This window comes from Aotus nancymaae, unplaced genomic scaffold (genome assembly GCF_030222135.1).
Source record: "Aotus nancymaae isolate 86718 unplaced genomic scaffold, 86718_ANA_hifiasm-v0.15.2.pri h1tg000040l, whole genome shotgun sequence".
Classification (NCBI taxonomy): Eukaryota; Metazoa; Chordata; class Mammalia; order Primates; family Aotidae; genus Aotus; species Aotus nancymaae.
In genome coordinates, this window is record NW_026988454.1 from 51,159,556 (window position 1) to 51,185,787 (window position 26,232).

Genomic DNA, 26,232 nt, shown 5'->3' on the forward strand with positions numbered 1-26,232 from the left:
GAGTGGAGCTCAAAGAAACTTCCCCAGGCTTTGGCACTTTGTATCTGGAACTACTAAGGAGACCTTCATTTCACCTCCTCTTACCCACTGTTTCTTATTGCAGGATATTTGGCTCTTTGATTCTGTCCCTAGGCAATCATTACAGGACTGGCTTACCATTCTGATCTGAAGTCTTTATTCTTCAGGATATGGTTTTTGCTATTTTATGTATGGTCCTTCTGAATTGTAGCTGCTTCTAAAAATAGGGCTTACCAGCCCTCTTCCCTAGCCAGCCCTCCCCTACCCACATGGTCACCTGTCTCTTGCTTTCCTGCCCTGAGTTGTTGGGAGAAGGGGAGTGAAAAAAGGAATCAGATTAGTCAGTGATTCAGCCATGCAGTTGGTCATTTGTTTGCTCATCATTCATTCATTCATTCAAGAAATATATATTGATCATCTACAACATGCCAGATACTACACTAGGTACTTGAGATACAGTAATTAACAGACATATTCAGTGTCATCATTGAGTTTACAATCTAACAAGGGGAATGGGTATTAAATACCTACAATTGTAGTAAGTGCTGCAGATGGGGACTGCAGAGTGCAAAAAGAGTGTGTAAGGGGGCATAAGGGGCCTAACTTTGTGTAAAGATTCAAGAAGTCTTCCTGAAGGAAGTGACTTTTGGGTTGAAAAGAGAATGAAGAGAAGGAAGTAGCCAGATAAAGAGGTAAAGTTGAGGGGGAGGGTGGAGAAAAAGAGAAATTCAGGCAAAGCAAATAGCATAAAAAGAAGCCAAGGCAGGAAAGAACTTGTACTAGAGGTGGAAATGAAAGCTGTAACTGTGGCTAGAGGAGAGAAAGAGAGTGCATATTGGGTGAGATAAAAGAATGCTGATTTCACATGGTACTGGTACCAAAACAGATATACAGACCATGGAACATAACAGTGGCCTCAGAAATAACACCACACATCTACAACCATCTGATCTTTGACAAACCTGACAAAAACAAGCAATGGGGAAAGGATTCCCTATTTAATAAATTATGTTGGGAAAACTGGCTAGCCATATGCAGAAAACTGAAACTGGATCCCTTCCTTACATCTTATACAAAAATTAACACAGGATGGATTAAAGACTTAAAATTTAAGACCTAAAACCATGAAAACCATAGAAGAAAACCTAGGCAATACCATTCAGGACATAGGCATGGGCAAAGATTTCATGACTAAAACACCAAAAGAAATGGCAACAGAAGCCAAGATTGACAAATGGGATCTAATTAAACTAAAGAGCTCTGCACAGCAAAAGAAACTATCATCAGAGTGAACAGGCAACCTACAGAATGGGAGAAAATTTTTGCAATCTATCCATTCGAAAAAGGGCTAAAAGGAACTTAAACGAATTTACAAGAAAAAAACAACTCCATCAAAAAGTGGGCAAAGGATATGAACAGACACTTCTCAAAAGAAGACATTTATGCAGCCAATAAACATATGAAAATAAGCTCATCATGACTTGTCATTGGAAAAGTGCAAATCAAAACCACAATGAGATACCATCTCATGCCAGTTAGAATGGCGATCATTAGAAAGTCAATAAACAACAGATGCTGGACAGGATGTGGAGAAATAGGAATGCTTTTACACCATTGGTGAGAGTGTAAATTCATTCAACTATTGTAAAAGACACTGTGGCGATTCCTCAAGGATCTACAACCAGAAATACCATTTGACTCAGCAATCCCATTACTGGGTATATAACCAAATGATTATAAATCATTCTACTATAAAGACACGTGCACACGAATGTTTACTGAAGCACTGTTCACAATAGCAAAGACTTTGAGACTTTGAACCAACCCAAATGCCCATCAATGATAGACCAGATTAAAAAAATGTGGCACATATACCCCATGGAATATTATGCAGTCATAAAAAAGGATGAGTTCATGTCCTTTGCAGGGACATGGATGAAGCTGGAAACCATCATTCTCAGCAAACTAATACAGGAGGAGAAAACCAAATACCGCATATTCTCACTCTTAAGTAGGAGTTGAACAATGAGAGCACATGGACTCAGGGAGGGGAACATCACACACTGGGGCCTGTTGGGGGTGGGGGGTAGGGGAAAGAAAGCATTAGGAGAAATACCTAATGTAGATAACAGGTTGATGGGCTCAGCAAACCACCATGGTACGCGTATACCTATACAACAAACCTGCATGTTCTGCACATGTACCCCAGAACTTGAATTATTTTTTAAAAAAAGAATGCTGTTTTTATCCTAAGAGTACTACTCAGTCATTGAGGGGTTTTAAGTAAGAATGTGACATAATTAGATACTACTCAGCAGATTACTATGGCTGTAGTGGGAAGAAGGCATTGGAAGATGAAAAGTGAATGTAGGAAGAATCAATAAAAAATAAAATGGTTCTTCCCTCCTCAGACACATACGCATCTAATAGAAGAGGTAATACAGAAACATACCCAAGGAGCATGACTCTGAGCAGACTGGAACTCCCTGCTCTAGGGAGGATCATACAGCCTAGTTGCACATGGGTAAGGCCAAGGCTTCCAGCAAGTCCCAGTCATTTCCAAGGAGGAAGAGAAACAAAACTGTCTCTTCAGATGGGTCCTCAGAACTGCCCTTCAGCTGTAAGATAGAAGCCCCAAGGGAGGTTGTGCTCTTGCATGTGCATGAATGCCTATGTGGCTCTCTATCTCTCTACTCTCTCTCTCTCCCTCTCTCTCTCCCTCCCTCACTGCTCTGTCCATATAACAACTCTAAAATCTTTCAGCCTGACTACCTCAGAAGTGCAACCACTATGCTACAACCAAAGAACTCTCTATCTCTTAGGACCTTCCTCCATATTTTGTATATGAATAATATCCTATTGGGCTAAAAAAACACAGTAAGATGATTTCACCTCTAAGTTTGTGGTCTATAAATATTGATCATTTAAGCTCTTAAGATGGCCATGAAGTTTGCATTAGGAATCTATCATATGTTATCATATATAAATGACTCCACTCATAGTGAGAAGAATTTATTCTGGCTTACTTCCACACTCGAGACCTTTATGCTGCCTGCTGGCATTAGCGACACTGCTGGAATTCATTCTTGAACAGAACTTTCCCTGAACTGAAACTTTACGCTAAAAAGCAGTGAAGAGAACTTGTTACTATTCATTTATTTTGGACTCAGATTCAAAGGGTGACAGAAAGCAGGGAAGGACAACAGTTCTTTGACATTAGTACTGGTAACTTAGCAGAAGGCCAAAAATGTCTCCATTAGACTTGATTGCCTGAGGCAGAAGTCAGGAAAAATAATTATGCAAAGAAGATCTTTAGCAGAAGGAGAAAAATAAGATAAGTGTATGTCATGAAGCACATCAAGCCACTGCCAAATATTATACATGGTTCCTGTGAATTCTAAAAATTCTCAACTCTTTAATTCTGTGGAATTTTATCAACAAGCCAGCTAAAATGATATATTCAGAAATTTAAGGAACTTATACATTTGAAGCAAGGCTTTTCTTCTTTCATTTTTGCATTTGTATGAAAATAATACTCAAATATGGAAGGAAATGAGTACTGTACTCATCAAAACTATTTAGTATTCCAAGAAATAGTAACAATCATCTAAAATGTACTATTTGAAACTTACTGTTTAGACATGACTCTGTTAGTTCCTATTATTCCTCTAATTGTGACTTTGGCTCCTAAAGTACTATGGCAAACTCTGGAAGTACAAATTCAGTAGGCTGGGGCAAAATAAAATTTCTTTCTGGAAGATATGAAGGTCTGCCTTTTCTTTATTCTCTTACTACTATACAGAGCTTCCTAAGAAAAGTTGATACTTTTTTCTGGACTGAGATTTATGAATAACTGCCAAATTTAAAAATGGTTTGAATAAAAGTGAATTATTGGCAGACCAACAGTTTATTAAAATTCCGCAACTATATTTCCAGCTAATGTTGCATGTTATCCTTGCCCACAGCCAGTCATTGCCAAAACACAAGCAATCTCAGAAAATAGTAAAATGTGTTAGGTAACATTCTTTTAGACCATATTGATTTTACTTTCTCAATTTCAATTCACACTAAACTGTAGAATTAACTATTTCAACATTCATAACTGTTAAAGATGTGCCTTAAAAAGTTACCTGAGCCTAGTAGGTGACAAAATAAAAAGTTGTGAATAGTTTTGTTCAAACTTTAGAGATTCTATGTGGTACAAGCTAAGTGCAGAGGAATATCCATCATTTATCTCTACCTCTATCTCTTTATCCATATCCATACCTATAACTAATCTCTCTTTCTAAATATATTTGGATCATGTTCTCTCTGCTAATATGGCCTTCTGGCTCATTTAGACAAAGGAAGCAACCCACCTACATTCTAGAGTAACTTAAACACATACTGCTTGGTTCTGCAATAGATAAAATATTTAGTTAACACTGGAGAGAAACCCCAAATAGAGAAGATAACATCCCCAGAAGATTAAATCAATTTAGGATTTTGTTTCTTTCTTCTTCCTTAAAATCCTTGATGGTCCAACCAGTTATACATCAAAAATTCATTGAAAACTTAAGTTAATATATATATGTAACTATACTCAGAACTTTGTGTTTACCTCTACCCATCTCTTTCCACTACCCAAAAATGTGGCACATGGAAGTTCTGAAGTGTAGACTACACAACACTGACCTAATCTGGCTTGTACATTCTGAAAAATCTTTGTCCAGGATAGCCAAAAACATTCTATTCATAATAGTAATAAGACTTATGAGCTCAAATTCCATAAACTCAAAGTCAAGGAATATATTAATATATATATACAGATGTATATATGTGTATATATGTATATGTAATTCATAAACATATACATTTATGTATATGAATTACATATATATATTTATGCATATGAATTACATATACATATATACGTATGTGTATATATGTATATAATTCAAACAGCCTTTCAGGATGAGAATTTACTTACACTTCTAGTTCACCATACCTTTGGGCACTTTCTTTCCTTATAGCTTTCTAAACTCATAATTATAGATAACTTCTAATTACCTCAAATTATTCTTAAAACCATTATATAGAGAAATTGTTAATTGTTCTTCAACAGTGAGTCCTCCCTTTTTTCCCAGAATTTTAAGTAAGCACAAAACTACATTAACTAGAGACAAATTTCCCTCTGTTTCTCTTGCAAACCAAGTTTTGCCAGTGGCATGAGAGTGGACACAACTGTGCAACTTCCAGGTCACATCAGAAAACTGCTTGTCTTCGCTTCCTCTTTTCCCATACTTATTGCTTAATAATATTTAATATACATTGGCTACTTTATGCAAATTGATAACATCCTGAAAATATAAAAGTTAGTAAAAATTGTTTTCATGTTCAACTTGTTTCTAAACTAAAAGAAGTAAGTAAAATCACAAATAGCTAGAAATGAAGTAAAACAAGTATCATTAATAGATATGTAAATAATGCCTAAAGGTTCAAAAGAACAAGATAATATATCTAGCCTGAGGTATCCAAAACAATCTTTTATTTAGGAGTTAATGATTAAGAAGTATGTTAATGAATGGCTAGCACAGGAGATGATGGCTCCTTTTCCCATGGCCCACCTATTAGAATGCAGAAAAGTCAAAGGCTTCCTGTGAGTCTCAACACTGGAACTGAATTAGCTAACAGCATTATATGAACACTATATGTCAGATAATGTGTTTAATGCTTTATGTGTTGAGTTTTCTATAGCTGCTGTAAGACATTATCATACACTTAGTGACTTTAAAGGGCACAAATTTATTTTCTTAGAGTTCTGAAAATGAGAAGTCTAAAATGTGTCTCACGGGGTTAAACCGAAGGTATCAGAAGGGCTATATTCCTTTCTGGAAGCTCTGGGGATAATCCATGTCCTTGACCTTTCCAGCTTTTAGATGCTGCCCACATTCCTTGGCTAGTGGCCCCTTCCTCCATCTTCAAAACTAACAATGGCTGGTTGAGTTCTTCACACATTGTGTCATTTTGATCTCTTCTGCCTCCTTCTTATACTTTAAAGAACTCTTGTGATTACACTGGGCCCACTTGACTAATCTAGGATAATATTCCTATCTCAAGGTCAGCTGATTAGAAACCTTAATTCCACCTGCAACCTTAATTCCCCCTTGCTATGTAACAGCACATTCATAGGTTATGAAGATTTGAACATGGACATCTTTGTTGTGGGGAGCATTATTCTGCCTACCACATATGGATAGCCTCATTTAATCTTCACAACAGATTTATAGATTTGGTACTAGCATTAGCTCTACAGATAAGCAATGAGGACATAGAAATGTTAACAATTTGACTATAATCACCAAGTCAATAAATGACAATTCAGGAATTAGAACTCAAATGTTTTTTATCCCAGGGCCTAAACTCTGATAAGGTGACCAACAATCCTGATTTGCTTGAGACTGGCCAGTTTTAACACTGAATTTCACAAGCCAGGAAAACACTAGTCCTAGGCAAACCATGATGGTTAGTCATTAAGTCTGAACCTTTAACCTAAATCCTATTGTTAAACAACAGTTTAACAAGATTTTATAAGAGCCTAGTGATCATAGCTCACAACTAACCTCCAGAGAGCTCTATTGTGGTGGCAGACACTGCTTAACATGGCAAAGACATGCTATAGAAATGCTACTTCTTTCTACAAATCACTTTATCCTGGTTTGACAGAAGTAAATTTGCTGAAAATGGCCAAGATAATTTATCCTAAGAAGATTCATAAGCAGAAGTTTGGAATTAGATAAAAGAATGAATTTGAAGTGGAAATGCAGTTTTGTCTTCTTGTAGTATTATCTAACAAGTCAAATAATCTCAAAACATTACCTATTATAGGTCCTCATTATAGCCCCTGCTAATTAATTACTTAGAATTCACTAAAATCAGTGTCTCAAATTGCATTTCCCTAGAAACTGCTGTTAGGTCAGGAATTAGAGTGTAAGTTGTTTCTTTAGGAGGTGATGATCCTAGGAGGCACTTGTGTGGAGCTAGGGAAAGGAGAAAAAAAGGAAGGAAACCAAGTACAAAGTGTGAGGATGAGCACGTTACTGATGCGGGGCAGCTGGGACCTTTGAGAGATGGTGTAGAACATGAATTGGAGTTGCTCTCCACCCAAGAGGAGAGAAAGCTGGAATGTTCCTCCTCTAACTCCCATCTGACTTTGGCTAAGGATGGCTCCTAGGGTGGTATCAATTCCCTAGCATTCTGGCCTGGCAGTAGGAAGCCTTCAGCACACATTGAAACAGTGCATACAAAGGGATATGGACAGAGAGCACCAACAGCTTTGCTATATTTTGCCTATCCAAATCCCATTCTAAGTCTTACCACTTCTCACAGTGTCTACAGCTACAACCCTAGTTCAAGCCACTTTTCCTGGACCATGCAGCAACTTCTTCAGCAATTTTCATTCCTCAACTCTTTCTCCCTACCCTATCCCCACAAAAAAAAGTGCAAATGATTTTTCCAAAGCATGAATTCAGTTACATCAAATTCACACTACCAAAAATTCAAACAGATTCTCACTCCACCAAAAACTCAACCTACCCTCACCCTACCAAAAATCCAAAGAGATTCTCGTTGTAACTAGAATAAAATCCAGCTTTCTTATAGCCTTTAAAGCCTCACATGATCTGACCACCTTCATCTTTCTGACCTCATTTTCCAAATAAGGATGTTCACTACTCAGCCACATTACTCTTCTTTTTTGTTAACTAAATATGTCTCAGGGTCTTTGTTCCTTTGTTCCTTCTGTTCATAATGCAATTTCTAGTGGATCTTTACAACTGACACCTTCTCACCACTCAGGTCTAACTCAAATATCGCCTCCACACAAAGGCCTCTCCCACCACGTTAGCCCCAGTCACACTTTTAAATTACTTTCTTTAGAGCATTTCTTGGGTCCTTCAAATTATCTTTTCATATGTTTCCATATTTATCTTTCTCCCCACATCAAAATATAAGCTCCTAACAAACAGGGATTTAGCATGTCTTGTTCAACCCTACAGTCCACCTTTCATATCCAAGGATTCTGCATCTGCAGATTTAACCAATCACAAATTGAAAATATTTCAAGAAAATATGCAACAGTAAAAAAAATACAGTATAACATTGTTTATATGGCATTTACATTATATTAGATATGATGAATAATCTAGAGATGATCTGAAATATAGGGGTAGATGTGTGTAGGTTATATACAAATACTACATCATTTTCTATCAAGGATTTCAGCATCCACAAATTTTGGTACCTAAGGGGATCCTGGAAGCAATCCCCTTGGATATCGAAAGACGACTATACATCCCCAGCACACAGAATGCTGCCAAACACATTTTAAGGATTTCAGAAATATTTATTTAATGGAAAAATAGGTTTCCAAAATTGATGAGGTGTAATAAAAAGTGCCGTCTATCTTTCATATTGTAAATATAATTCCAATATATGTCGTTTGTTATTGGTTTATGATAATCATAAGATCATGGTTTGCTAAGCAAAGGCAAAACTGATGAGATTATAGAAAAATTTTCCTTGGTGGAGCCCCAAGTAATGAAGTTCTACTTTCTTTTTTTTAATTTTTTATTTGTATTTTTCAGAAACTCGATGTTTATTTTCCATGAATCTTATATGTTGTTTAAGAGCCCACACAAGAACAGCTTAAGACCATTCAGTGGTTGCTCCTACCCATTCAGTGGCCTGAGCAGTGGGAGCTGCAGACCAGTCTTCCGTGGCAGGCTGAGCACTCCAGTCTTCAGTAGGGAACTGCTGGATAGGCACAGAGGGCACCTGCACGCCTTTAGAAGTTCTACTTTCAAAGAGGCTTCTATGATAATGTTCTATTTTTAGAATGGAAATAAAATGACATCTTGCAATTTTCTTTTTCCCCTTAAATACACCTACTTATAACTGTAAATTAAGATTGTTCTCTTCCAGGGTTTAGTCATGCCTTGAAAAATAACTGAAACTAACAATGTCAAAAGACATATCAGTCAATTTCCAGGAGCTATATTATTGCTTTCTGAAAATCTAGACAGCTCTACTTTAAATAATTAAATTAAGGCTGTTTTATTTTCTGTATTGTGGTTTCTACATGTTGGCTCGTACTGTTGTTCGATCACATCTCATCTTACATAAAGACCTTGAAATTAAAAATGCTTGGGAGGAAATATTTTAAATAAGAAATTTTAAATAGGAAAAAAATAAATGGATGTTGTCAGGGTTTAATAGGATGATGACAGCAGAACATAATACTCCCAGTGAGCCTCAAAGTCCTTCAAATATAAGCCAAGTTACATTCAAGCCTTCTTTCCTCATCCTCTCTCCTCCTCTCCCCACACCCCTCCACACCTTTGCCTAGGTTGTTCCCTGAAGCTATCTCCTCCCATCCTATTTTCTCCCACCTTTCCTCTGCCTTCAAGTCCCAGCTCCATTGTCCCTTCTTCTATGAAGCCCCTCCAACTGCCACAGCAATCAGTAGGTCTTTTTTTCTGTGTTCAGCTTGTACTTGGTAGAATATACCTAATATTCCTGTTTTCACACTGCAGTATGATTATTTCCAAATCACCCTCCACCCTATCATGGGCAGTCTCTCAACTGCCTTTTATCCTTAAATCCTCAACACTTAACATACTTACCATAGGAAGTGCTCAGTAAGGAGTTGATGAATAGTCCACTCATTTAACTACCTTTAGGGCTTTGAGATGGTGTGTTCTGCATATATTATTTTACTTACCACTGTAGTGGTAATAAAGATGGGGTGGGAGGAAATTTGGGGAGAGACTTGTTACGCACATCTCTTCTCTTTCCTTATGTTCTTTCTGGCTTCAGGATGGGACCAGAGACTAGACGGTGAAACTCTGGGCTGAGGTTCTGATATGCTAAACCATTGGTAATGCCACAATTCAGGTACCCATCTCCAGGACTTTCCTGATATCTTCTCACTTCCCTTTAAAAATAATTCCGCTATCTACCCTTCATTCCAAGAGTTCTTGTCCCCACAAGCTTTAAGACCCCTATTTATGGCTTTCCTATTTTCCCTGACCCTTCTGTTAACCTGCTTAGACCTCAAAATTCAATCTAAGAAGGTTGTTTTACAGATTATTTAACTTATTAAACTAATGTATGAATATAGAGCATTTCTATTTTACAATAAATCTGTTATGTTCAATACAATTCTAATTACTAAACTACTTTTAACTTGAAAACTGCTTTTTGCTAATTCCAGCACCCTGCTTCTAAGTGTTCCATATAAAATAACTTTTGGCCAGGCACAGTGGCTCACTCTTGTAATGACTCACTTTGCTAATTCCAGCACCCTGCTTCTAAGTGTTCCATATAAAATAACTTTTGGCCAGGCAAAGTGGCTCACACTTTGGCCAAGCCAGAAGGATCACTTGAGCCCAGGAGTTCAAGACCAGCCTGGGCAGCATGGCAAGACCCCATCTCTACAAAAAAATTTAAAAATTAACTGGCATGGTGGCACATGCCTTTAGTCCTAGCTACTTGGGAAGCTATGGTGGGAGGACTGGTTGAGCCCAGGAGGTCGAGGCTGCAGTGAACTGTGATCATGCCACTGCACTCTAGCTTGGGTGACAGAGTGAGACTCTGTCTCAAAAATAAACAACAAAATAATAATTTTTTCTAAAATTACACTTATTTATTAACTATTAGCTAGTTACTAATGTGTATATATTTTTAAAAAATATACTTTAGACAAAAGAAATGTTACCAAATAGATCACCAAGGTCACTTCTAGCTCATTTTTTTTTCTTTTTAAGACAAGGTCTCATTCTGTCACCCAGGCTGGAGTGCAGTGGCGTGATATAGCTCACTGTAGCCCTGACCTCCCAGGTGCAAGTGATCCTCTCAACTCAGCCTCCAGAGAGACTGGCACAACAGGCACACATGCCTAATTTCTTTTTATTGTTAGTAGAGCCAAAGTCTCACTATGTTTCCTAGGCTGGTCTTGAACTCCTGAGCTCAAGCAGTCCTCCTGCCTTGGCCTCCGAAAGTGTTGAGATTATAGGTGTGAGCTACCATGCCTGGCCTCTAGCTCATCTTAAAAGCAACCAATACTTCATAATAAAGAGGTACAACCCAGTAAATTAAGTTTTTGACTGAATTTCAGCTGTCTTAAATCACTCTTCAAACAAATATTGGCCTCATCTTCCAGAATTAAGAAAAACAAACCTTCATGGTGAAACTCTGTCTCTACTAAAAACACAAAAATTAGCTGGGCATGGTGGTATGTGACTGTAGTCCCAGCTATTCGAGAGGCTGAGGCAGGAGAATTGCTTGAACTCAGGAGGTGAAGGTTGCAGTGAGCTGAGATCATGCCACTACACTCCAGCATGGTGACAGAGTGAGACTCTGTCTCAAAAAAAAAAACAAAAAAATCTCTAATTCACCTTGGACTCAATATCACATCTGAGCAAATGTTTGTGCTTCAGCCTTTAAATACAAGCCCAATAAATTATTAAAGCAAATGTGTTCGTTTATGTTATTTTCTTCTTTGAACGCTGTAGTTAATTATATAAAGTTAAAATATCTCATTGTTGTACAAGAGGGTTTTCTTTAATGTTGCCTGAAAAATGTTTTAAATCCAAAGTGTAAAAGTCATTCCTAATGTCACCACCTCTCTTTAAAATTGTAAGAAGCAAGAAGGAAGGTAAAGTCCACTTCTCAACCTCATCCCCAGATCGCCACTGTTGGCAACTGGGTACACATCCTTTCTTAATGTTTCCTGCATTTATATAGATACACAGGTGTCAGTTAATGTTTATTAAAATATAATCAGCATATACTTATTGGTCTGCAATGTTCTTTTATGTCTTTCTAATTAACACTGATACTTTTCCAGGTCACTACTTTGGATCCAATGTATTCCTTTTAAAGGTTACATAATATTCAGTTGTATAAACATGCCATAATTTATCCAACCTTTCTTCTACTTACTTTTAGTTTGTTTTCTTTTTTTGTTTGTTTGTTTGCTTCCTCAATACTCCCAAGGAAATCACTGGATCCTTACTCTGCTGCTCTCTACAAACATTCTTCCCTCAACCCTGCATCTCCCTGAACTTGTCACCTAATCTTTCCCCTCTTCTATTCTGATAATTATGAAAGAACTGGCCTCACACACTATCTATATGTTCCTCATTTATCATTCATTCTTCAACTCTGCAATTTTCCTGTCTTGCTACTCTTCTGAAATTGCTCTCACTAAAGACATGCATGATGTACAGCTGCTGCCCAGTTCAGAAACTTTTCTTCCCAGTCTTCATCTCGCTCAACATGGCTGCATCCCTTGAACCCTAGCTTCCTGAAGTCCATTCTTCCCTTGCGTACTGGGACAACACTTTTCTGGTTCTTTCTCTACCTCTAATGGCTATTTCTCAGTTTCCTCTATTCGTGCCACCTCACCTGTTTCTTTCATGTCAGTGTTCCTCAGAGCTCTACTCTTGGCTTTCCTTTCTTCTTCCTCCGCATGTCTTCCTGGTGTTCTCATCCACTCTGATGATGTCAACTATCACCTAAACACTAAAGAGTTCCAAGTCTAACTGTAAACCCCACTCTTCTCCGATTCTGCAAATACCCATATCTATCAGATCTACAAATACCCAGCATCTTCCAGAGTCACATGAAACTCTCTTTGTCTGTAGCTGAACTGTTGATCTCTCCCCTCCCACTATAACCTGATCTTCTTCCTGTATTCCATAATTCAGTCACATTTCCACCCATCCTTGTTACCCAAACTAAACATATCAGTCTTCCTTAACTTCTTGTTTGCTTTCATATCTAGTTTTTGAATTGGTTCTATGATTTATCTGAAATATTTTGTCACTTACCACATTCCTAAAGACATCTTCATCTACCCTTGCCTGTATTTTTATAACATTTCACAACTGATATCCCAGCCTTTAATCATATAACCTTCACATCATTTTTCATACGGCAATTAGTATTATTTTCTGACACAGTCCATGCCAATCCCCTGTTTAAAAGCCTCCATATCCTTTACTACACATAGGATTAACAAATATTTATATATATAATTCTATTTAATATATTCTAAACATACAATATATAATAAAAAGCCTTTAATGCTGAGATTCCATTTTACCTAACCATCACCCCCAACTAATCACCTTATTTTTCAGCCATCTCCCCAAGCTGGCTGGACTTCTACTTGTATTTGAGTCTTTGCTCGGGGTGTTCTAGTCAGCATGGAATTCTCACCCACTCCCTCTTATTATAATTCTATTTTTCTTTGTAGGACTCATTTCAAAATTATCTCCTCTGAATTCTTACCCTGCTCTCTTATAATTATAGGAATACCAACTTCCTATTCTGTGCATCCAAAGCCCTTTGTCCACATCTCTCTTGCTAGGACAACACTTTCCTGGTATTATAATTATTGGTATCATCTGGTATTATAATTGTTTCTGCATCTACCTTCTCCACAACACTGTAAGTGCTTAATGAACAATGTCCACATCTTTCAGGTTTTTGTATCTCATCAAACAACTCTTGTGTCCTGCATATAATAAATACCAACAAATATGTTTTGAATTTAGATAGTTTGGAAAGAACAGACGAAGTGGTCTGGTCTCAAGTCTATGCCTCCAATCTTCTGTGCTACAGATGACATTGCAGAGACAATGGTGGCTAGAAAACTGAGAAAACTTAGAATGGGTGCTTTGTTTAATCTTTTGTATTCATAATGAAGTTCTAGGATGAGCATTCAATCAACAATTTTACCAAGGTTGGCTAGAAAAAAGTTTTTCCTTTTGGGAGAGAAGATGGCAGTTAAGAGGATTCCTTTCTGCTTTTGGAATTAGGGAAATATTTCCAATTATGAGAGACCACAAATGGGTAGATTATATACTAAGTGGGAAGGATGTAAATTGTATCTTTTCAGGATGAGTTTGAAGGAATTATTTCCAAATGGCACTTCATGTATTTCCTGATAACAAACCTTAATTTTCAATAATTGCCCTTGAGTGTAGAACAGTACATATTAATAAAATATTTATTTGCTAGACCTCTTATATCTTTGAATTAAAATCTCTGAACTCCAAGTCTGAGAATCTACAAATACTGTTAAGTTAGAAATATCAGCAATATTGTTTTTAAAATCTGTCCTATATTTAATAAATGCTTCCTGTGAGGGCACTTGTCTCCTAAAAACTATAGGTCCTGTTTAGATTAATATAATTAGATTAAAGTTTCCATGGCTGTTTAAGCTAGCCATCAGTGTGCAATCATTCAATCAATGCAGTCAGCACTGCATAAGCATGTTTTAGGTGCTAGACACTCATGGTACAGATCCAAGAAAATAAAGTTCTGAGAAAATAGGTGGCAGTATCCCTTGAGTTCCCCAGTTACTGTCAAAGATTTCAAGAAATCAGAAAAGGAACATAGCATAGTAGAAAGAGCTTTGAAGCCAACAAAGTGGGTTTTTATCCATACTCCATTACTTACTAGTCATGTAACTTTAGGCAAATCACTTGATATCTCTGGGATTTCTTAATTGTCACAATAGGGTGAATATTACCTATGTCATGGAGAGGTGAGACAATGAAATAATTATGAAAAGCATTTAACACAGTATCTATTATGTAGTAAATATTCAATAAATATAAACATTTCTATTTTTGATGATGAATAAATGATATTTTTCAAATTGACCTTTCACATTTTTAAAACAGATGTACATAGAATGGCTTGCTTACAAACCAAGGGAAGTTATAGTCTTACAGCCAAAGAATTCACAAGGCAGAGTACTCAGCTAACGGAAGAAGTATTATGACAACCAAAGTATTAAGCTGGATACCATAATATACCTTGCACAATAGTTGAACTTTCATATGCCTAAGTTTTAGCAGAAGATAATACAAATAATTCTACCATCTTCTATTCATTGAAAGCTTATAGTACTAAACACTTTATACACATCTTATTTCATTTTCATAATAGGCCTGTGAAGTGTGTATTATAATCTCCATTTTACCTATGAGGAAACTGTGGCTCAGAATGAAATGACTAGCTCCAGTCAAACAGTTAGTGAGTAGGAGACCTGTAACTTGAAATCAGATTCATGACTGGGTAGGAACCTTGCAGGCAGGCTCATATGAGGTACGTAAACCCACTTTGAGTATTGGAGCCATCATAATAAATCTAAACCTGTCTGAGAAAAGTACTTTGTTAACAATTACAGCTTAGTGGGAATAAAAGTTTGTGATTCAATTTAAATAACAAAAGTATTTAATTTATAGCAAAAGACCATTCCGTAGTTCTTCCATCATAGATTAGATACATCACTTTCTTAAAGACCAGTTGCTCCCTCTAGTGAGCATCAATAGGAATGACATACTTAGCAAGTATTTAAAAGTGGAAATCTCAGCAGGAGCTGTACCTTCCTTAAGGATCTCTTGGAAGTTTGTGGATGCGAATTTTAGTAATTACAAAAAATGGCAGTTGCTACTTTTATTAGATGGGGTCATAGATGCTAGATATAATACTATCCAAGGGAAGTCTCCCTCAACAAAAAAATCCCCTCCTTCCCAGAGGGAAAACCTATTTATATTTACCTGAGCCTGGAATTTAATATCATTTTACATATAAACACTAAACATGATTACACAGATTTAATGTGCAATAAACTTTCCAGGAAGAAAATTATAGTATTTCATCTAATTTGAGACATCAATTGTAAAACATAGTATTATTTAAGTATCACCAAGAAAGGAAGACAATGAGAAAAAACACTGTCAACTGAACGATGACATGATGCATTCTTATACATAATTATTTTACGTTTTAAAAAATAACTCTTTTAAGCTCATTTAGACAGAAATAAAGTATCATACTTGGAAATATGTGAAAGGAAAAGGAAAAGCAAAATAAATTGTTATTCTTAAAATTTCTTCATATTCTGAAAATTTACTGAAAGTTTGGCTCAGAGTTGTCAATATCCATATTTTTTCCAAACAATATTATCCTCTCTGTTATCAAGTGTTTTGATGATGTAATATTTCCTAAAACGGCTCTACTCTTGTGTCGAGAAGAGTTTTCATTCAAGCCAGACACAAATTATGTAAGTTTTGATGTCGGTACTTTTTGAGCCTCCCAAAGAGATTAAGGGAAAATTTTAAGACAACAAACAGTGCACATTCTTTCTTCAGATGGTCTTTAAACAGTTTGTCCAGAAATGAAATTGGTAACAATAACTGGGTTCACACATGCTCAGGCAGTGATGATGGCAATGATGTAATGACTGACACCTCGCTGACAGTGCTTGTAAGACACATCCTGATTTTAGGAATGTGAAATGTATTTCTTCTAATGGAAGAAACACAGCACCATGCACCAAAGGGAGCTTTCCTTTTTCTTTTACAGAACTTAACAAAGATTGGGTCACCATTTCAGAAAACCTCATAACCAAGGTATCTGAATCAGAAGTAAAACATACCCATATCAGTTACTGATAAGAATTTACCAGTTACTATATGTATGTATCTATCAACAGGTATAACTTTCTAACGACTTTGCTATTTCTTACAGTGTAGGCAATGCTAATGTCCTTACATATCAAAATAGGTATAATAAATTACTTTTATTTCTCTTTTATGATGTCATTATATTGATGTTTTTCTATTTACATGTGTAGGTGGGTTATATTATCTATAAATTTCACTTCAGGAAAGACTCTTTTAGAAAGTATCTGTTATAAAAAGATGGCATTCGGTCTGATAGAGTTGAAAAAATACTGAATTTGGGGATCATCGATACTACTTCTCCTCTAAAAGGAAAGAAAATATTTGGGTACTTTCCTTATAAATATTATATTAATATGCTTGTGGATAGGGGAAGGAGGGAAGAGAGAAGAAAATTGTGTATCAATTTAACATCAAGGATGGTTTTATGCTCATTTTAAGAAAGTGAGTTCACACCTGTTTAGAGAGTACAGGCTTCTGAGACAAACTTCCTGGGTTCGAATCATGGGTCTATCACTTTCTATATCATTTTGGGCAAGTGACAGTCTCTCTTTGCCTCAGTTCCCTATTGAGTAAAATGAAGGTCATAACCGCATTACCTCATGGGGTTCTTAGAGGAACTAAATGATGTGACATACTGTATGGTGTTTATAAAGGTGGCTGGTACATCAGAAGCAATAAATAAGTGAAAGCTAACATTAATTATAATGATAAAACCTATCATCTGCAAAACAAAAATGTCTGAACTTCTGCTAAACTCCCTGCCACCTGAGAAATCATTCCTGAAGAATCTATGATTCCTTGATATTATGGAGAAAAACCTCAGGGTTTTCTGCAGATGTTTTCCCATAGAATCATATCAGAAAAGATTCAAGTATCTTTGGGGGTAGTGAAGTTTATTGTCAATTGCCACAGAAATGCTCTGTCGTGGACCAATTTATCCTATATTTTAAAGTGCAAAAAGGTGATATATGAAGCATAGCCAAAATATATTCCCTCTTCAAATAAAATATAATGCCAGTACAGATACACTGTTAGTTTTTGCAAGATAATTTTTTACTTTATTAAAATCAACAAATATTGTTAAGAATCTACCAAAATCTGAGCCCCATGCTATGATGAGTAAATGCAAAAGAAGCTGCAAATATACTCCTATCCCATGAGATGATGCTGGAATGCTGGGATGATGAGACTGACACATATAAATCAACTAGAGTCACTAAGAGAAAAAGCATAATTAAGTGCTATATTGCATGGTGCAGCTCATAAAAGAGTTGCAGTAATTCAGGTGAAGAAGATTAAGGAGCCATAGGGAACTTAGGAAAGATGCATCCAGGAGAAAGGAGAAAGAATTTACCAGTTACTATATGTATGACTTTCGTAAAGTTAGCCTCTCAGTGTTACTGTTTCCTATTTTATGAAATTTGACAGTTTAATTCATGTAAAATGCCTAGCACATTCTAAAGCAAGGCAGGTTTTTGGTAAGCCTTAGAGAATGTGTGGTATCTACCTACAAAGAGAATTCTCAGATAGCAGGATAACCTGTGTCATGTAAAAGAGAGGTATCCTTTTAGAGCCTTTTAAGCACAAAAAGATAAAAATTCCACAAGCAATAGCCCTACTATAATAAGTACAATATTCTATGTCAAATAGCAACCACAACTTTGCCTGTATGGCAAAACAACTCCCTGAGCACATGAGCTTTGATGCATGTTGACATCCTAGAGAGTTCTTCCTTCCGAGCAAAGATTTGTTCTTTAAAAAAATATAGGACATAAAGTATGAATATTTGCTTTTCCCTCTAAAATCCTTGCCCTTTACTGACCCTTCTACTGAGCAATCATGACCTGAGCTTTCCATCACCTACAAGGAAGAGTTATAATCACATCACTTCTCTAATGTGATTTTCTGTGAGAAGTAATTTTATCTCATGTTCTCTATATATGCAACTATTCTATATCACAGCTTTACAAATGTGCTGACAAGAAGAGAATGAAGAGTTCCTTTAAAGAGTCTCAACGTTATTTGGGGGAAATACATTCAGCAGAGTCCTCATTATACTTACATGATCTGTAATTAGAATTTCCTAGCTTTACTGGTAAGAGTATTAATTATATTAATTACATAATGGCTTCTTTGACAAATAAAGCCATATATTCTAGGATTGGTCCAAGCCTGACACTCTTTTCTGCTTAAAAAAATAGAACACATATTGGAATAATAAAAGTCTCCACTTTAGGCCAAATGAAATTATACCAGTTCAAGATAGAAGATGATTTCATGGCAATTAGAAAGAAATAGCCTGGCCAGGCACAGTGGCTCAAGCCTGTAATTTCAGCACTTTGGGAAGCCGAGACAGGCAGATCACGAGGTCAATAGATGGAGACAGGCAGATCACGAGGTCAATAGATGGCCAACATGGTGAAACCCTGTCTCTTCTAAAAATACAAAAATTAGCTGGGTGGTCACGCGCGCCTGTAGTCCCAGCTACTCGAGAGGCTGAAGCAGGAGAAATCGCTTGAATCTGGGAGGTGGAGGTTGCAGTGAGCTGAGATTGCACCACTGCACTCCAGCCTGGGTGACAAAGAGAGACTCCATCTCAATCAAACAAACAAAAAAATAAACACCCTTTGTGGAAAGTTCCATTATTCCTTTTTATTTAGACCAAAAGTAATTCCAGCCATGCATCACAGCCTCCATCTCTTCTAGAGATGGAACACATTTTATATTTCTTGTAAACAGAAAGGAAATGAGGCCTGAAATCATTACCTTGACTTGTCCAGAAAGGAGAGAAGAATTGGAAATACAGTGCTGGTAGCCTAAGGCTTTGATATGTAAACTCATTTAAATATGCTTGTCTTTTCAGAGTTTGTTTGTCATACAGGGTGACCATATAAATTTAAATTATTTGTAAAATAAAATTGTTTTATCTGTGTTTTCCCTATCCTTTTAGAGCCTTTGAAGCACATACAGAAATTCACTCTCCTGAGTAGGAATTTGTTACCATTTATAGTAGAGCAGCCCTCTGGTTTGCCAGAGGCAGATAGAGAGAAGAGCGGGGTGACAATCCATATGGCCTTTACTTCTCTTCTGCAAGCAGCAAGTTGCAAGCAAGAGAAACTGTGTTCTGCTCATTTGCTCCTTTATTTAACATTTTAATAATCTATGGGATACTGTGCCAGGTAGTATGCTAGGCACCAAACAGAGGTAAACAAAACCATGATCAGCTCCTCCTGCAGTTTACAGTCTCCTCAGGTATCATTTGTGGTATGTTTAGGCTTTAATTTTTTCTTTCTGTGTATACCTAAGTATATTTCTGGTCTTGATACTGAAAGAGAGGTTTAAGCTGTAATACAGCACAGCTGTTGGGCAGGAACTCGTGGGAAACAATGAGCAAGGCAGAAGGAGCTGCTATTAGAAACAACTTGAGGCATGCACAGATGCAACCAAACCTTAATCCAAGGTGTATTCCTTTCATATTGCTTCTGTAACAAATTACAACAAATTTGATAGCTTAAAAATACACAAATTTATCAGCTTAAAAATATACAACTTTATCTTACAGTGCTGGAGGTTATAGGTAATAACCTCAAGGTGTTGGCATTCCTTTGGAGGCTCTAGGGTAGAATCTATTTCCTTACCTTTCAAGCTTCTAGAGGCTGCTTTTATTCCTAGGATCCTGGCTCCTTTCTACATCTTCAAAGCCAGCAACATAGCAATTTCCCTTTCCTTGCTCCCCCTCCTATTTTCCACCGTTTCTCCCCTCTTTCTGTGCTTTTGTCCTTACATCTTCTCTGACTGACCCTCCTGCCTCCTTCTTAAAAGAAATATTGTAATTCCATAGGGCCCACCTGTATAATCCAGAATCATCTTCCCATCTCCAAATCTTTAACTGAATCATATCTGTGAAGTCTTTTTAGCCACATAACTAAGACAGGCACATCTTTGAGGGCCATCAGCCTAATATCACACAAGGCAAATTAAGTAGAAAACTATGTTTGCCTCTTTTACACTTTGAGTCAACCAGCTGCATGTTGCTCTTTGCAAGTTTGTTTTCTACTTCAAGGCCGTATTTGTTGTCCATTTTAATAAGCCTTTCCTCATAAAATGGTGGTATGTGGCTCCCCCAGCTGATACTTCTCTGAGGCCTTGTAACTCTCTAACATTACACAAGTTTAACTCACAAGTCAACAAACTGGAACACTTCAACCAGAGACATTGGCCTCCCTAATAAACTCTTAGCTGATTGCTAAAGACAGATGCTTCATTAGAGCCAAACATTCCTATCTTACTTAACTAAATATGATAATAAATTAAGTAAGTTTATGGGGCTGGAAATAGTTATCATTTCTTCTTTCTTGCAGTGAGGAGGCATGGAACAACATTTAGCAAACTGATCCTGGCTTAATTCCTACCGATATTATGCAGCACAAACTCTTATTTGACGGAGATTATAAATCGAGAATTAGCAATGAATAATACGCATCGCTTTAGTGGTAAGAAGCTACTGAGTAGCTTTCTTCCCCCCCAGTAATGGTAAAGGCTAGACTTGATATTTTTATGTCACTTTTACTAAGAAGGGGGGAAACATTTTGCTATTCATCGTAAAGAGAAGCTTTTTGCTCCTAGTTACATGGAGTAACACGGAATAGATTTACCTTCCTGCCTCAAAAAAGTGAAGACCAGAAAAGCATTTGTTTTCAGACACTGGAGAGCAGGCACTGTTTGGGCTGTGATTCTACAACTGCTCCTACATGCTGGGGGCAGTCTCCAGATTCATCTCAAGGTGAGTCGTCACAGCTTCCAAACTAAGGACGATCTACATTTAATTACGTAGGTAAAATTACTGTTGCTATGGGTAAATTCACAGAAGTAAAGCCCGGAGAATCCGGTTGGCTGGCTGGGAGAGGCGGAACCAATTCCAGCCTCAGCAAGGTCTCGCGATACCGTGAGATCTGCAGGCCTGACGACACTGCCGCAGAGACTTCCCTGAGACCCGAGGGTGGGCGGTGCGAGCCGCTGTTACCTCCGAGCTCTGCTTCTCTGAGGAAAACGGGCGTTGACCTGCGGTCGGTCCGACTGTAACCAACATGAGCGGCCTGGATGGGGTCGAGAAGACCCCTCCCCTTCAAACGCACAGCATCACTATTTCTGACCACGTCCCGGGCGACCCGGACGCACGCCAGTGCCTGAGGCTCCGCGACCAAAGCGAGGCGACACAGGTGATGGCGGAGCCGGGTGAGGGAGGCTGGGAGGCCGTCGCGCTCCCGCCCCCGCAGCCTTCAGAGGAAGGGTGCGTACCCCAGGATCCCGCGGGCCGTGGCGGTACTCCCCAGATCCGAGTTGTTGGGGGTCGCGGTCATGTAGCGATCACAGCCGGGCAGGAAGAGGGCCAGCCTCCTGCCGACGTCCTGGCAGCCACGTCTGTGGTGGTGGCAGCAGACCACAGCCTGAAAAAGGGCGTTCAGGGTGGAGAGAAGGCCCTAGAAATCTGTGACGCCGAGAGGTCCGCGTCTGAGCTGACTGCGGGGGCGGGGGCGAAGAAGGTGAAGAGAGGAAAGTGCGCCACCGTCTCAGCAGCCGTGGCTGAGGAGCAGAGGGCTGAGGTGGTGGTGAAGGAAGGCCTGGCGGAGAAGCAGGTAGTGGAGGAGCAGATGGAGGTAGAGGAGCATCCGCCAGAAGGTGAAGAAATAGAAGTGGCGGAGGAAGAAGGGCCGTGGCCTCTGCATGAGGCTCTCCGCATGGACCCTCTGGAGGCCATCCAGCAGGAACTGGACACTGTGAATGCTCAGGCCGATAGGGCCTTCCAACAACTAGAGCACAAATTTGGGCGGATGCGTCGACACTACCTGGAGCGGAGGAACTACATCATTCAGAATATTCCGGGCTTCTGGATGACTGCTTTTCGAAACCACCCCCAGCTGTCCTCCATGATTAGGGGCCAAGATGCAGATATGTTAAGGTACATAACCAATTTAGAGGTGAAGGAACTCAGACACCCTAGAACTGGCTGCAAGTTCAAGTTCTTCTTTAGAAGAAACCCCTACTTCAGAAACAAGCTGATTGTCAAGGAATATGAGGTAAGATCCTCCGGCCGAGTGGTGTCTCTTTCCACTCCAATTATATGGCGCAGGGGGCATGAACCCCAGTCCTTCATTCGCAGAAACCAAGACCTCATCTGCAGCTTCTTCACCTGGTTCTCAGACCACAGCCTTCCAGAGTCCGACAAAATTGCTGAAATTATTAAAGAAGATCTGTGGCCAAATCCACTGCAATACTACCTGTTGCGTGAAGGAGTCCGTAGAGCCAGACGTCGCCCGCTAAGGGAGCCAGTAGAGATCCCCAGGCCCTTTGGGTTCCAGTCGGGTTAACATTTGCCCTTGGGAATACTCCTGCACAAGGTCTCCTACCACCACCTGCTGGACCTGTGCTTGGGCAACAGAAATGGGTATGCCTTCTACTGTGTTTTGTTTTTGCTGACTTTTCTGCACCTCTTTCCTTTGGATATTCACTTCTCTCAACCTCAAGATTGAGACGGTGGTGGGTAATGCTTCTCTACTTCCATGCTGTTCTGGAATATCACATGCTACAATGCCATCCTTCACACTACTAAGCCAAGCAAATGATACTGTAGATGGTACTGCCTTTATCTGTACTGCTTGGACCCTGTTTATTCCCAGGGCCTCTGAACTGGTTGCTATCACCTGGATTTCTAGCTTTGTCTGGGAGCCTATTCTATCTACTTAGCTCTGCATCGGGCAGTGTGGGCACGTGGCCTATGGACAGTTACTGGACGTTAATGAACTCAGAGGAGAAAAGCAGTGGAGCTACTTGTTCTGTGTGATTTATGCTACTTAATTGTTCTTCCTTCACCTCTAATCAGTTTCTGTTGCTACCTGCCCTACTTTGGCTGCTGCCAAGGTCCCTCTCACCCTCTTCCTCTTTGCTCCTACTTCTCTCTTTCTTTTTCCGAGATGGAGTCTTGCTATGTCGCCCAGGCTGGATCTCGGCTTACTGCAACCTCCGCCTCTGGGTTCAAGCGATTCTCTTGCCTCAACCTCCCGAGTAGCTAGGACTACAGGTGCGTGCCACCATGCCCGGCTAATTTTTGTATTTTTAGTAGAGACGGGGTTTCACCATGCTGGCCAGACTGGTCTCAAACTCCTGACCTAGTGATCTGCCCGCCTCAGCCTCCCAATCCTGTCTCTTAAAGAAAAAAAAAAAAGTAATAGCTTAGAAACATTTGTAAAAGCCAACTTTATTTTGGCTCTGTCATTTTCAGAGACAAAGAGGTTGTCCTGTAAAATACAGCTCTTATTGCTCCCCCTACACCCCCTTCTCTCTCCCCAACTTTCTATCCCTTTTATCAACTCCTAGAATATTTAAAGGGAGACACATCTGGATGGAATGAAACATGAGATCTAGTTTATAACGGATGGAAGAACTAAAGAGATTGTGATGGGTGCCTTAAGCGGGGAAAACTGAACAAAAGGCTAGAGGCATGGGCCAGGTAAAAATTGGGCCTAGAATGAAGACTGAGCTGAGGAGGAAGGAGTACTTACTCCCCGGCGGTAATGAATGGAGAAATACTTTTCTCAGGATAGTTAAAGGATAATTGAAGGGGTTAAAGTGTTAAATTGTTGCCTAGACAAGGGTTCTTTAAAGAAACACAAACAGTGCAACTTTGGATGCTTGCTTGCTTGTTTTGTGACCGAATTTATGTGGAAGATTGTTATTTTACTAGGATTTAGTAAAATTTTATTTTTTTCTGTTTCTGCTTATTGTGAAAATTGAGCTGTACAGACATTCTTTTGATTTCAATTGGGAACATTTGGAAGAACAATAGTCTTACTTTCCTGTACAATATAGAAACATATGAATACTTGTAACAGTTTTCAATTTGTTCTTGTTTCTGTTAAACTATATTCCTAGAAACATAGTTTGAATAACTTGGTCTTAGGCTTGTCAAATTGCCTTTATGGAAAAATAATCTACAAAAGTGGTTTAATTGATTGTCTTTGTCTTACATGATAATTTTCCCTGGTAACAATTTTTCTTAGTAAGTGATGTGTCTTTTTTCCTAAATTGCTTTTAAATACTGTTAAATTGCTCTGACAAACTGAAAGTGTACCATTGGCATATTTGTCTTCTTTTTATGCGTGATGGTAAAATAAAAGCATGTTGTTCTGCTAGATTTATTTTTCACCTTACCCATAAATGTAATGCTCGAATGAAATTGTTCATGTTAATTAAAAATGATGGAATCATTAAAGTCCTTAAATGGACACAATAGGCATTATCCCAAAGAGAAGAAAACAGGGCACAGTACATTTGGGACCTTCCAAGGTAGTTTGCTTTAAAACGTTAGCAGTTGCAACTGCTTACTCCATCACTTTTTTCCACATAGCTTATGCAGCACAAGCTCCCCTTCAGTTGCCCAGATCCTCCATTTCTAGCTCCATAAATGATATTCTCAGGCTATTCAGGCTGTTTTTATTAAGCTGTATGCAGGGAGTACCTATCATATGTTATGTATTCCTCTATTTTCATACTTTCTCATCTGTTAAAACTTCTTTTCCTCAAATTTCCTCACCACTCTCTTCTGTCAAATCCTGCAAGGCCTGCCCTTGGTAACTCTTCTGCCGTTTAGTCTTTCGGTCCCATAGAGGAGATAAATGTTCTTTATGCACTTAGTGTACTTTGGAGGGACCTCTGTTATAGAAAATAACATAATTATTCATTACAGTGAATTCCACAAATAGTTACTAAGAGAAAAAGAGTAAGAAAATAAAGTCCATTACCTTCATTAGGGAACTGGGGAAGGACTGACAAGTAATCGATGGAGTGACACAGTAAAATAAAATACAGAGATTATATTTTCATGTTTTTCACATTTTCACTCTTCTCTTAGAAGTTTGGAAACTTTGTGAAAGTTGAGATGTAGTGTATTTTACATTGTTCATTGCATCTAGCATAATGTTTTACACATAGTTGTCAGCAGATAAATACTGACTCACAAAATAACTCAGATGGGGAAAAAGAACAAAATAACCTAGTGCTCTGAATGAGCAAATGGAAAGAAAATGTCAAAAAGATTTGCAAAGCCATTCATAAATAACAGTATTTCCCATTCTAGTCATTGGAAAATGTCCAAACACTTTTAACATTTAATCTTTCACTTGCATTTTAACAGAGCATTACTTAATTTTGGGTTACCGTTTATATACTTTGTGCATTTTAAGGTGATTATACTGGAGATAGAAGGGGGTTAGACTCTAGATGTGTCCTGCCCAATACAGGACAGGATTGTGGCTATTGAGCACTGGAAATGTGGCTAGTCTGAATTGAGATCTATAAATATAAAAGGCACACTGGATTTTGAAGACTTAGTATGGAAAAAAAGTTAAAATAGCTCAATTTTTTTCATATTGATTGCATGTTGAAATATTTTTCTCATTGGGTTAAAATATATTTAAAAATTATTCTGGTTTTGCCATTGTTTAATGTGGCTACTAGTAAATTTTAAATTATATAGGATAGGATAGCTTTTTGATTTCCTGAGGAATATCTGAAAGCAGATAAAATATCTGTAAAAATTAAACATGTTATTACTTTCTCCTCATGAAGCTTCTTGTGACTAAGATAAGGGTTACCTGGCTAAAATTCAAGGCCAATGGGTAGTGAGAAAGTG

The 26,232-nt window shown here is 38.2% G+C and overlaps 2 protein-coding genes across 2 annotated transcripts in view; one reads left to right on the forward strand and one right to left on the reverse strand.

Annotated features, from left to right (window-relative positions):
* The window catches only part of DSE (dermatan sulfate epimerase), a 164,590-nt gene extending 143,216 nt beyond the window's left edge, over nt 1-21,374 (reverse strand). Inside the window, exon 1 of the mRNA XM_012460413.3 lies at nt 21,200-21,374. The gene's annotated coding sequence lies outside the window, so the exon portion shown is untranslated. The remainder of the gene's footprint in view (nt 1-21,199) is intronic.
* A 157-nt stretch (nt 21,375-21,531) lies between these two features.
* TSPYL1 (TSPY like 1) lies at nt 21,532-23,501 on the forward strand. Its single transcript, XM_012460417.3, has one exon. The coding sequence runs from the start codon at nt 21,632-21,634 to the stop codon at nt 22,910-22,912; it is 1,281 nt and encodes a 426-aa protein (XP_012315840.2). The 5' UTR covers nt 21,532-21,631; the 3' UTR covers nt 22,913-23,501.
* Nucleotides 23,502-26,232: the final 2,731 nt, after the last annotated feature.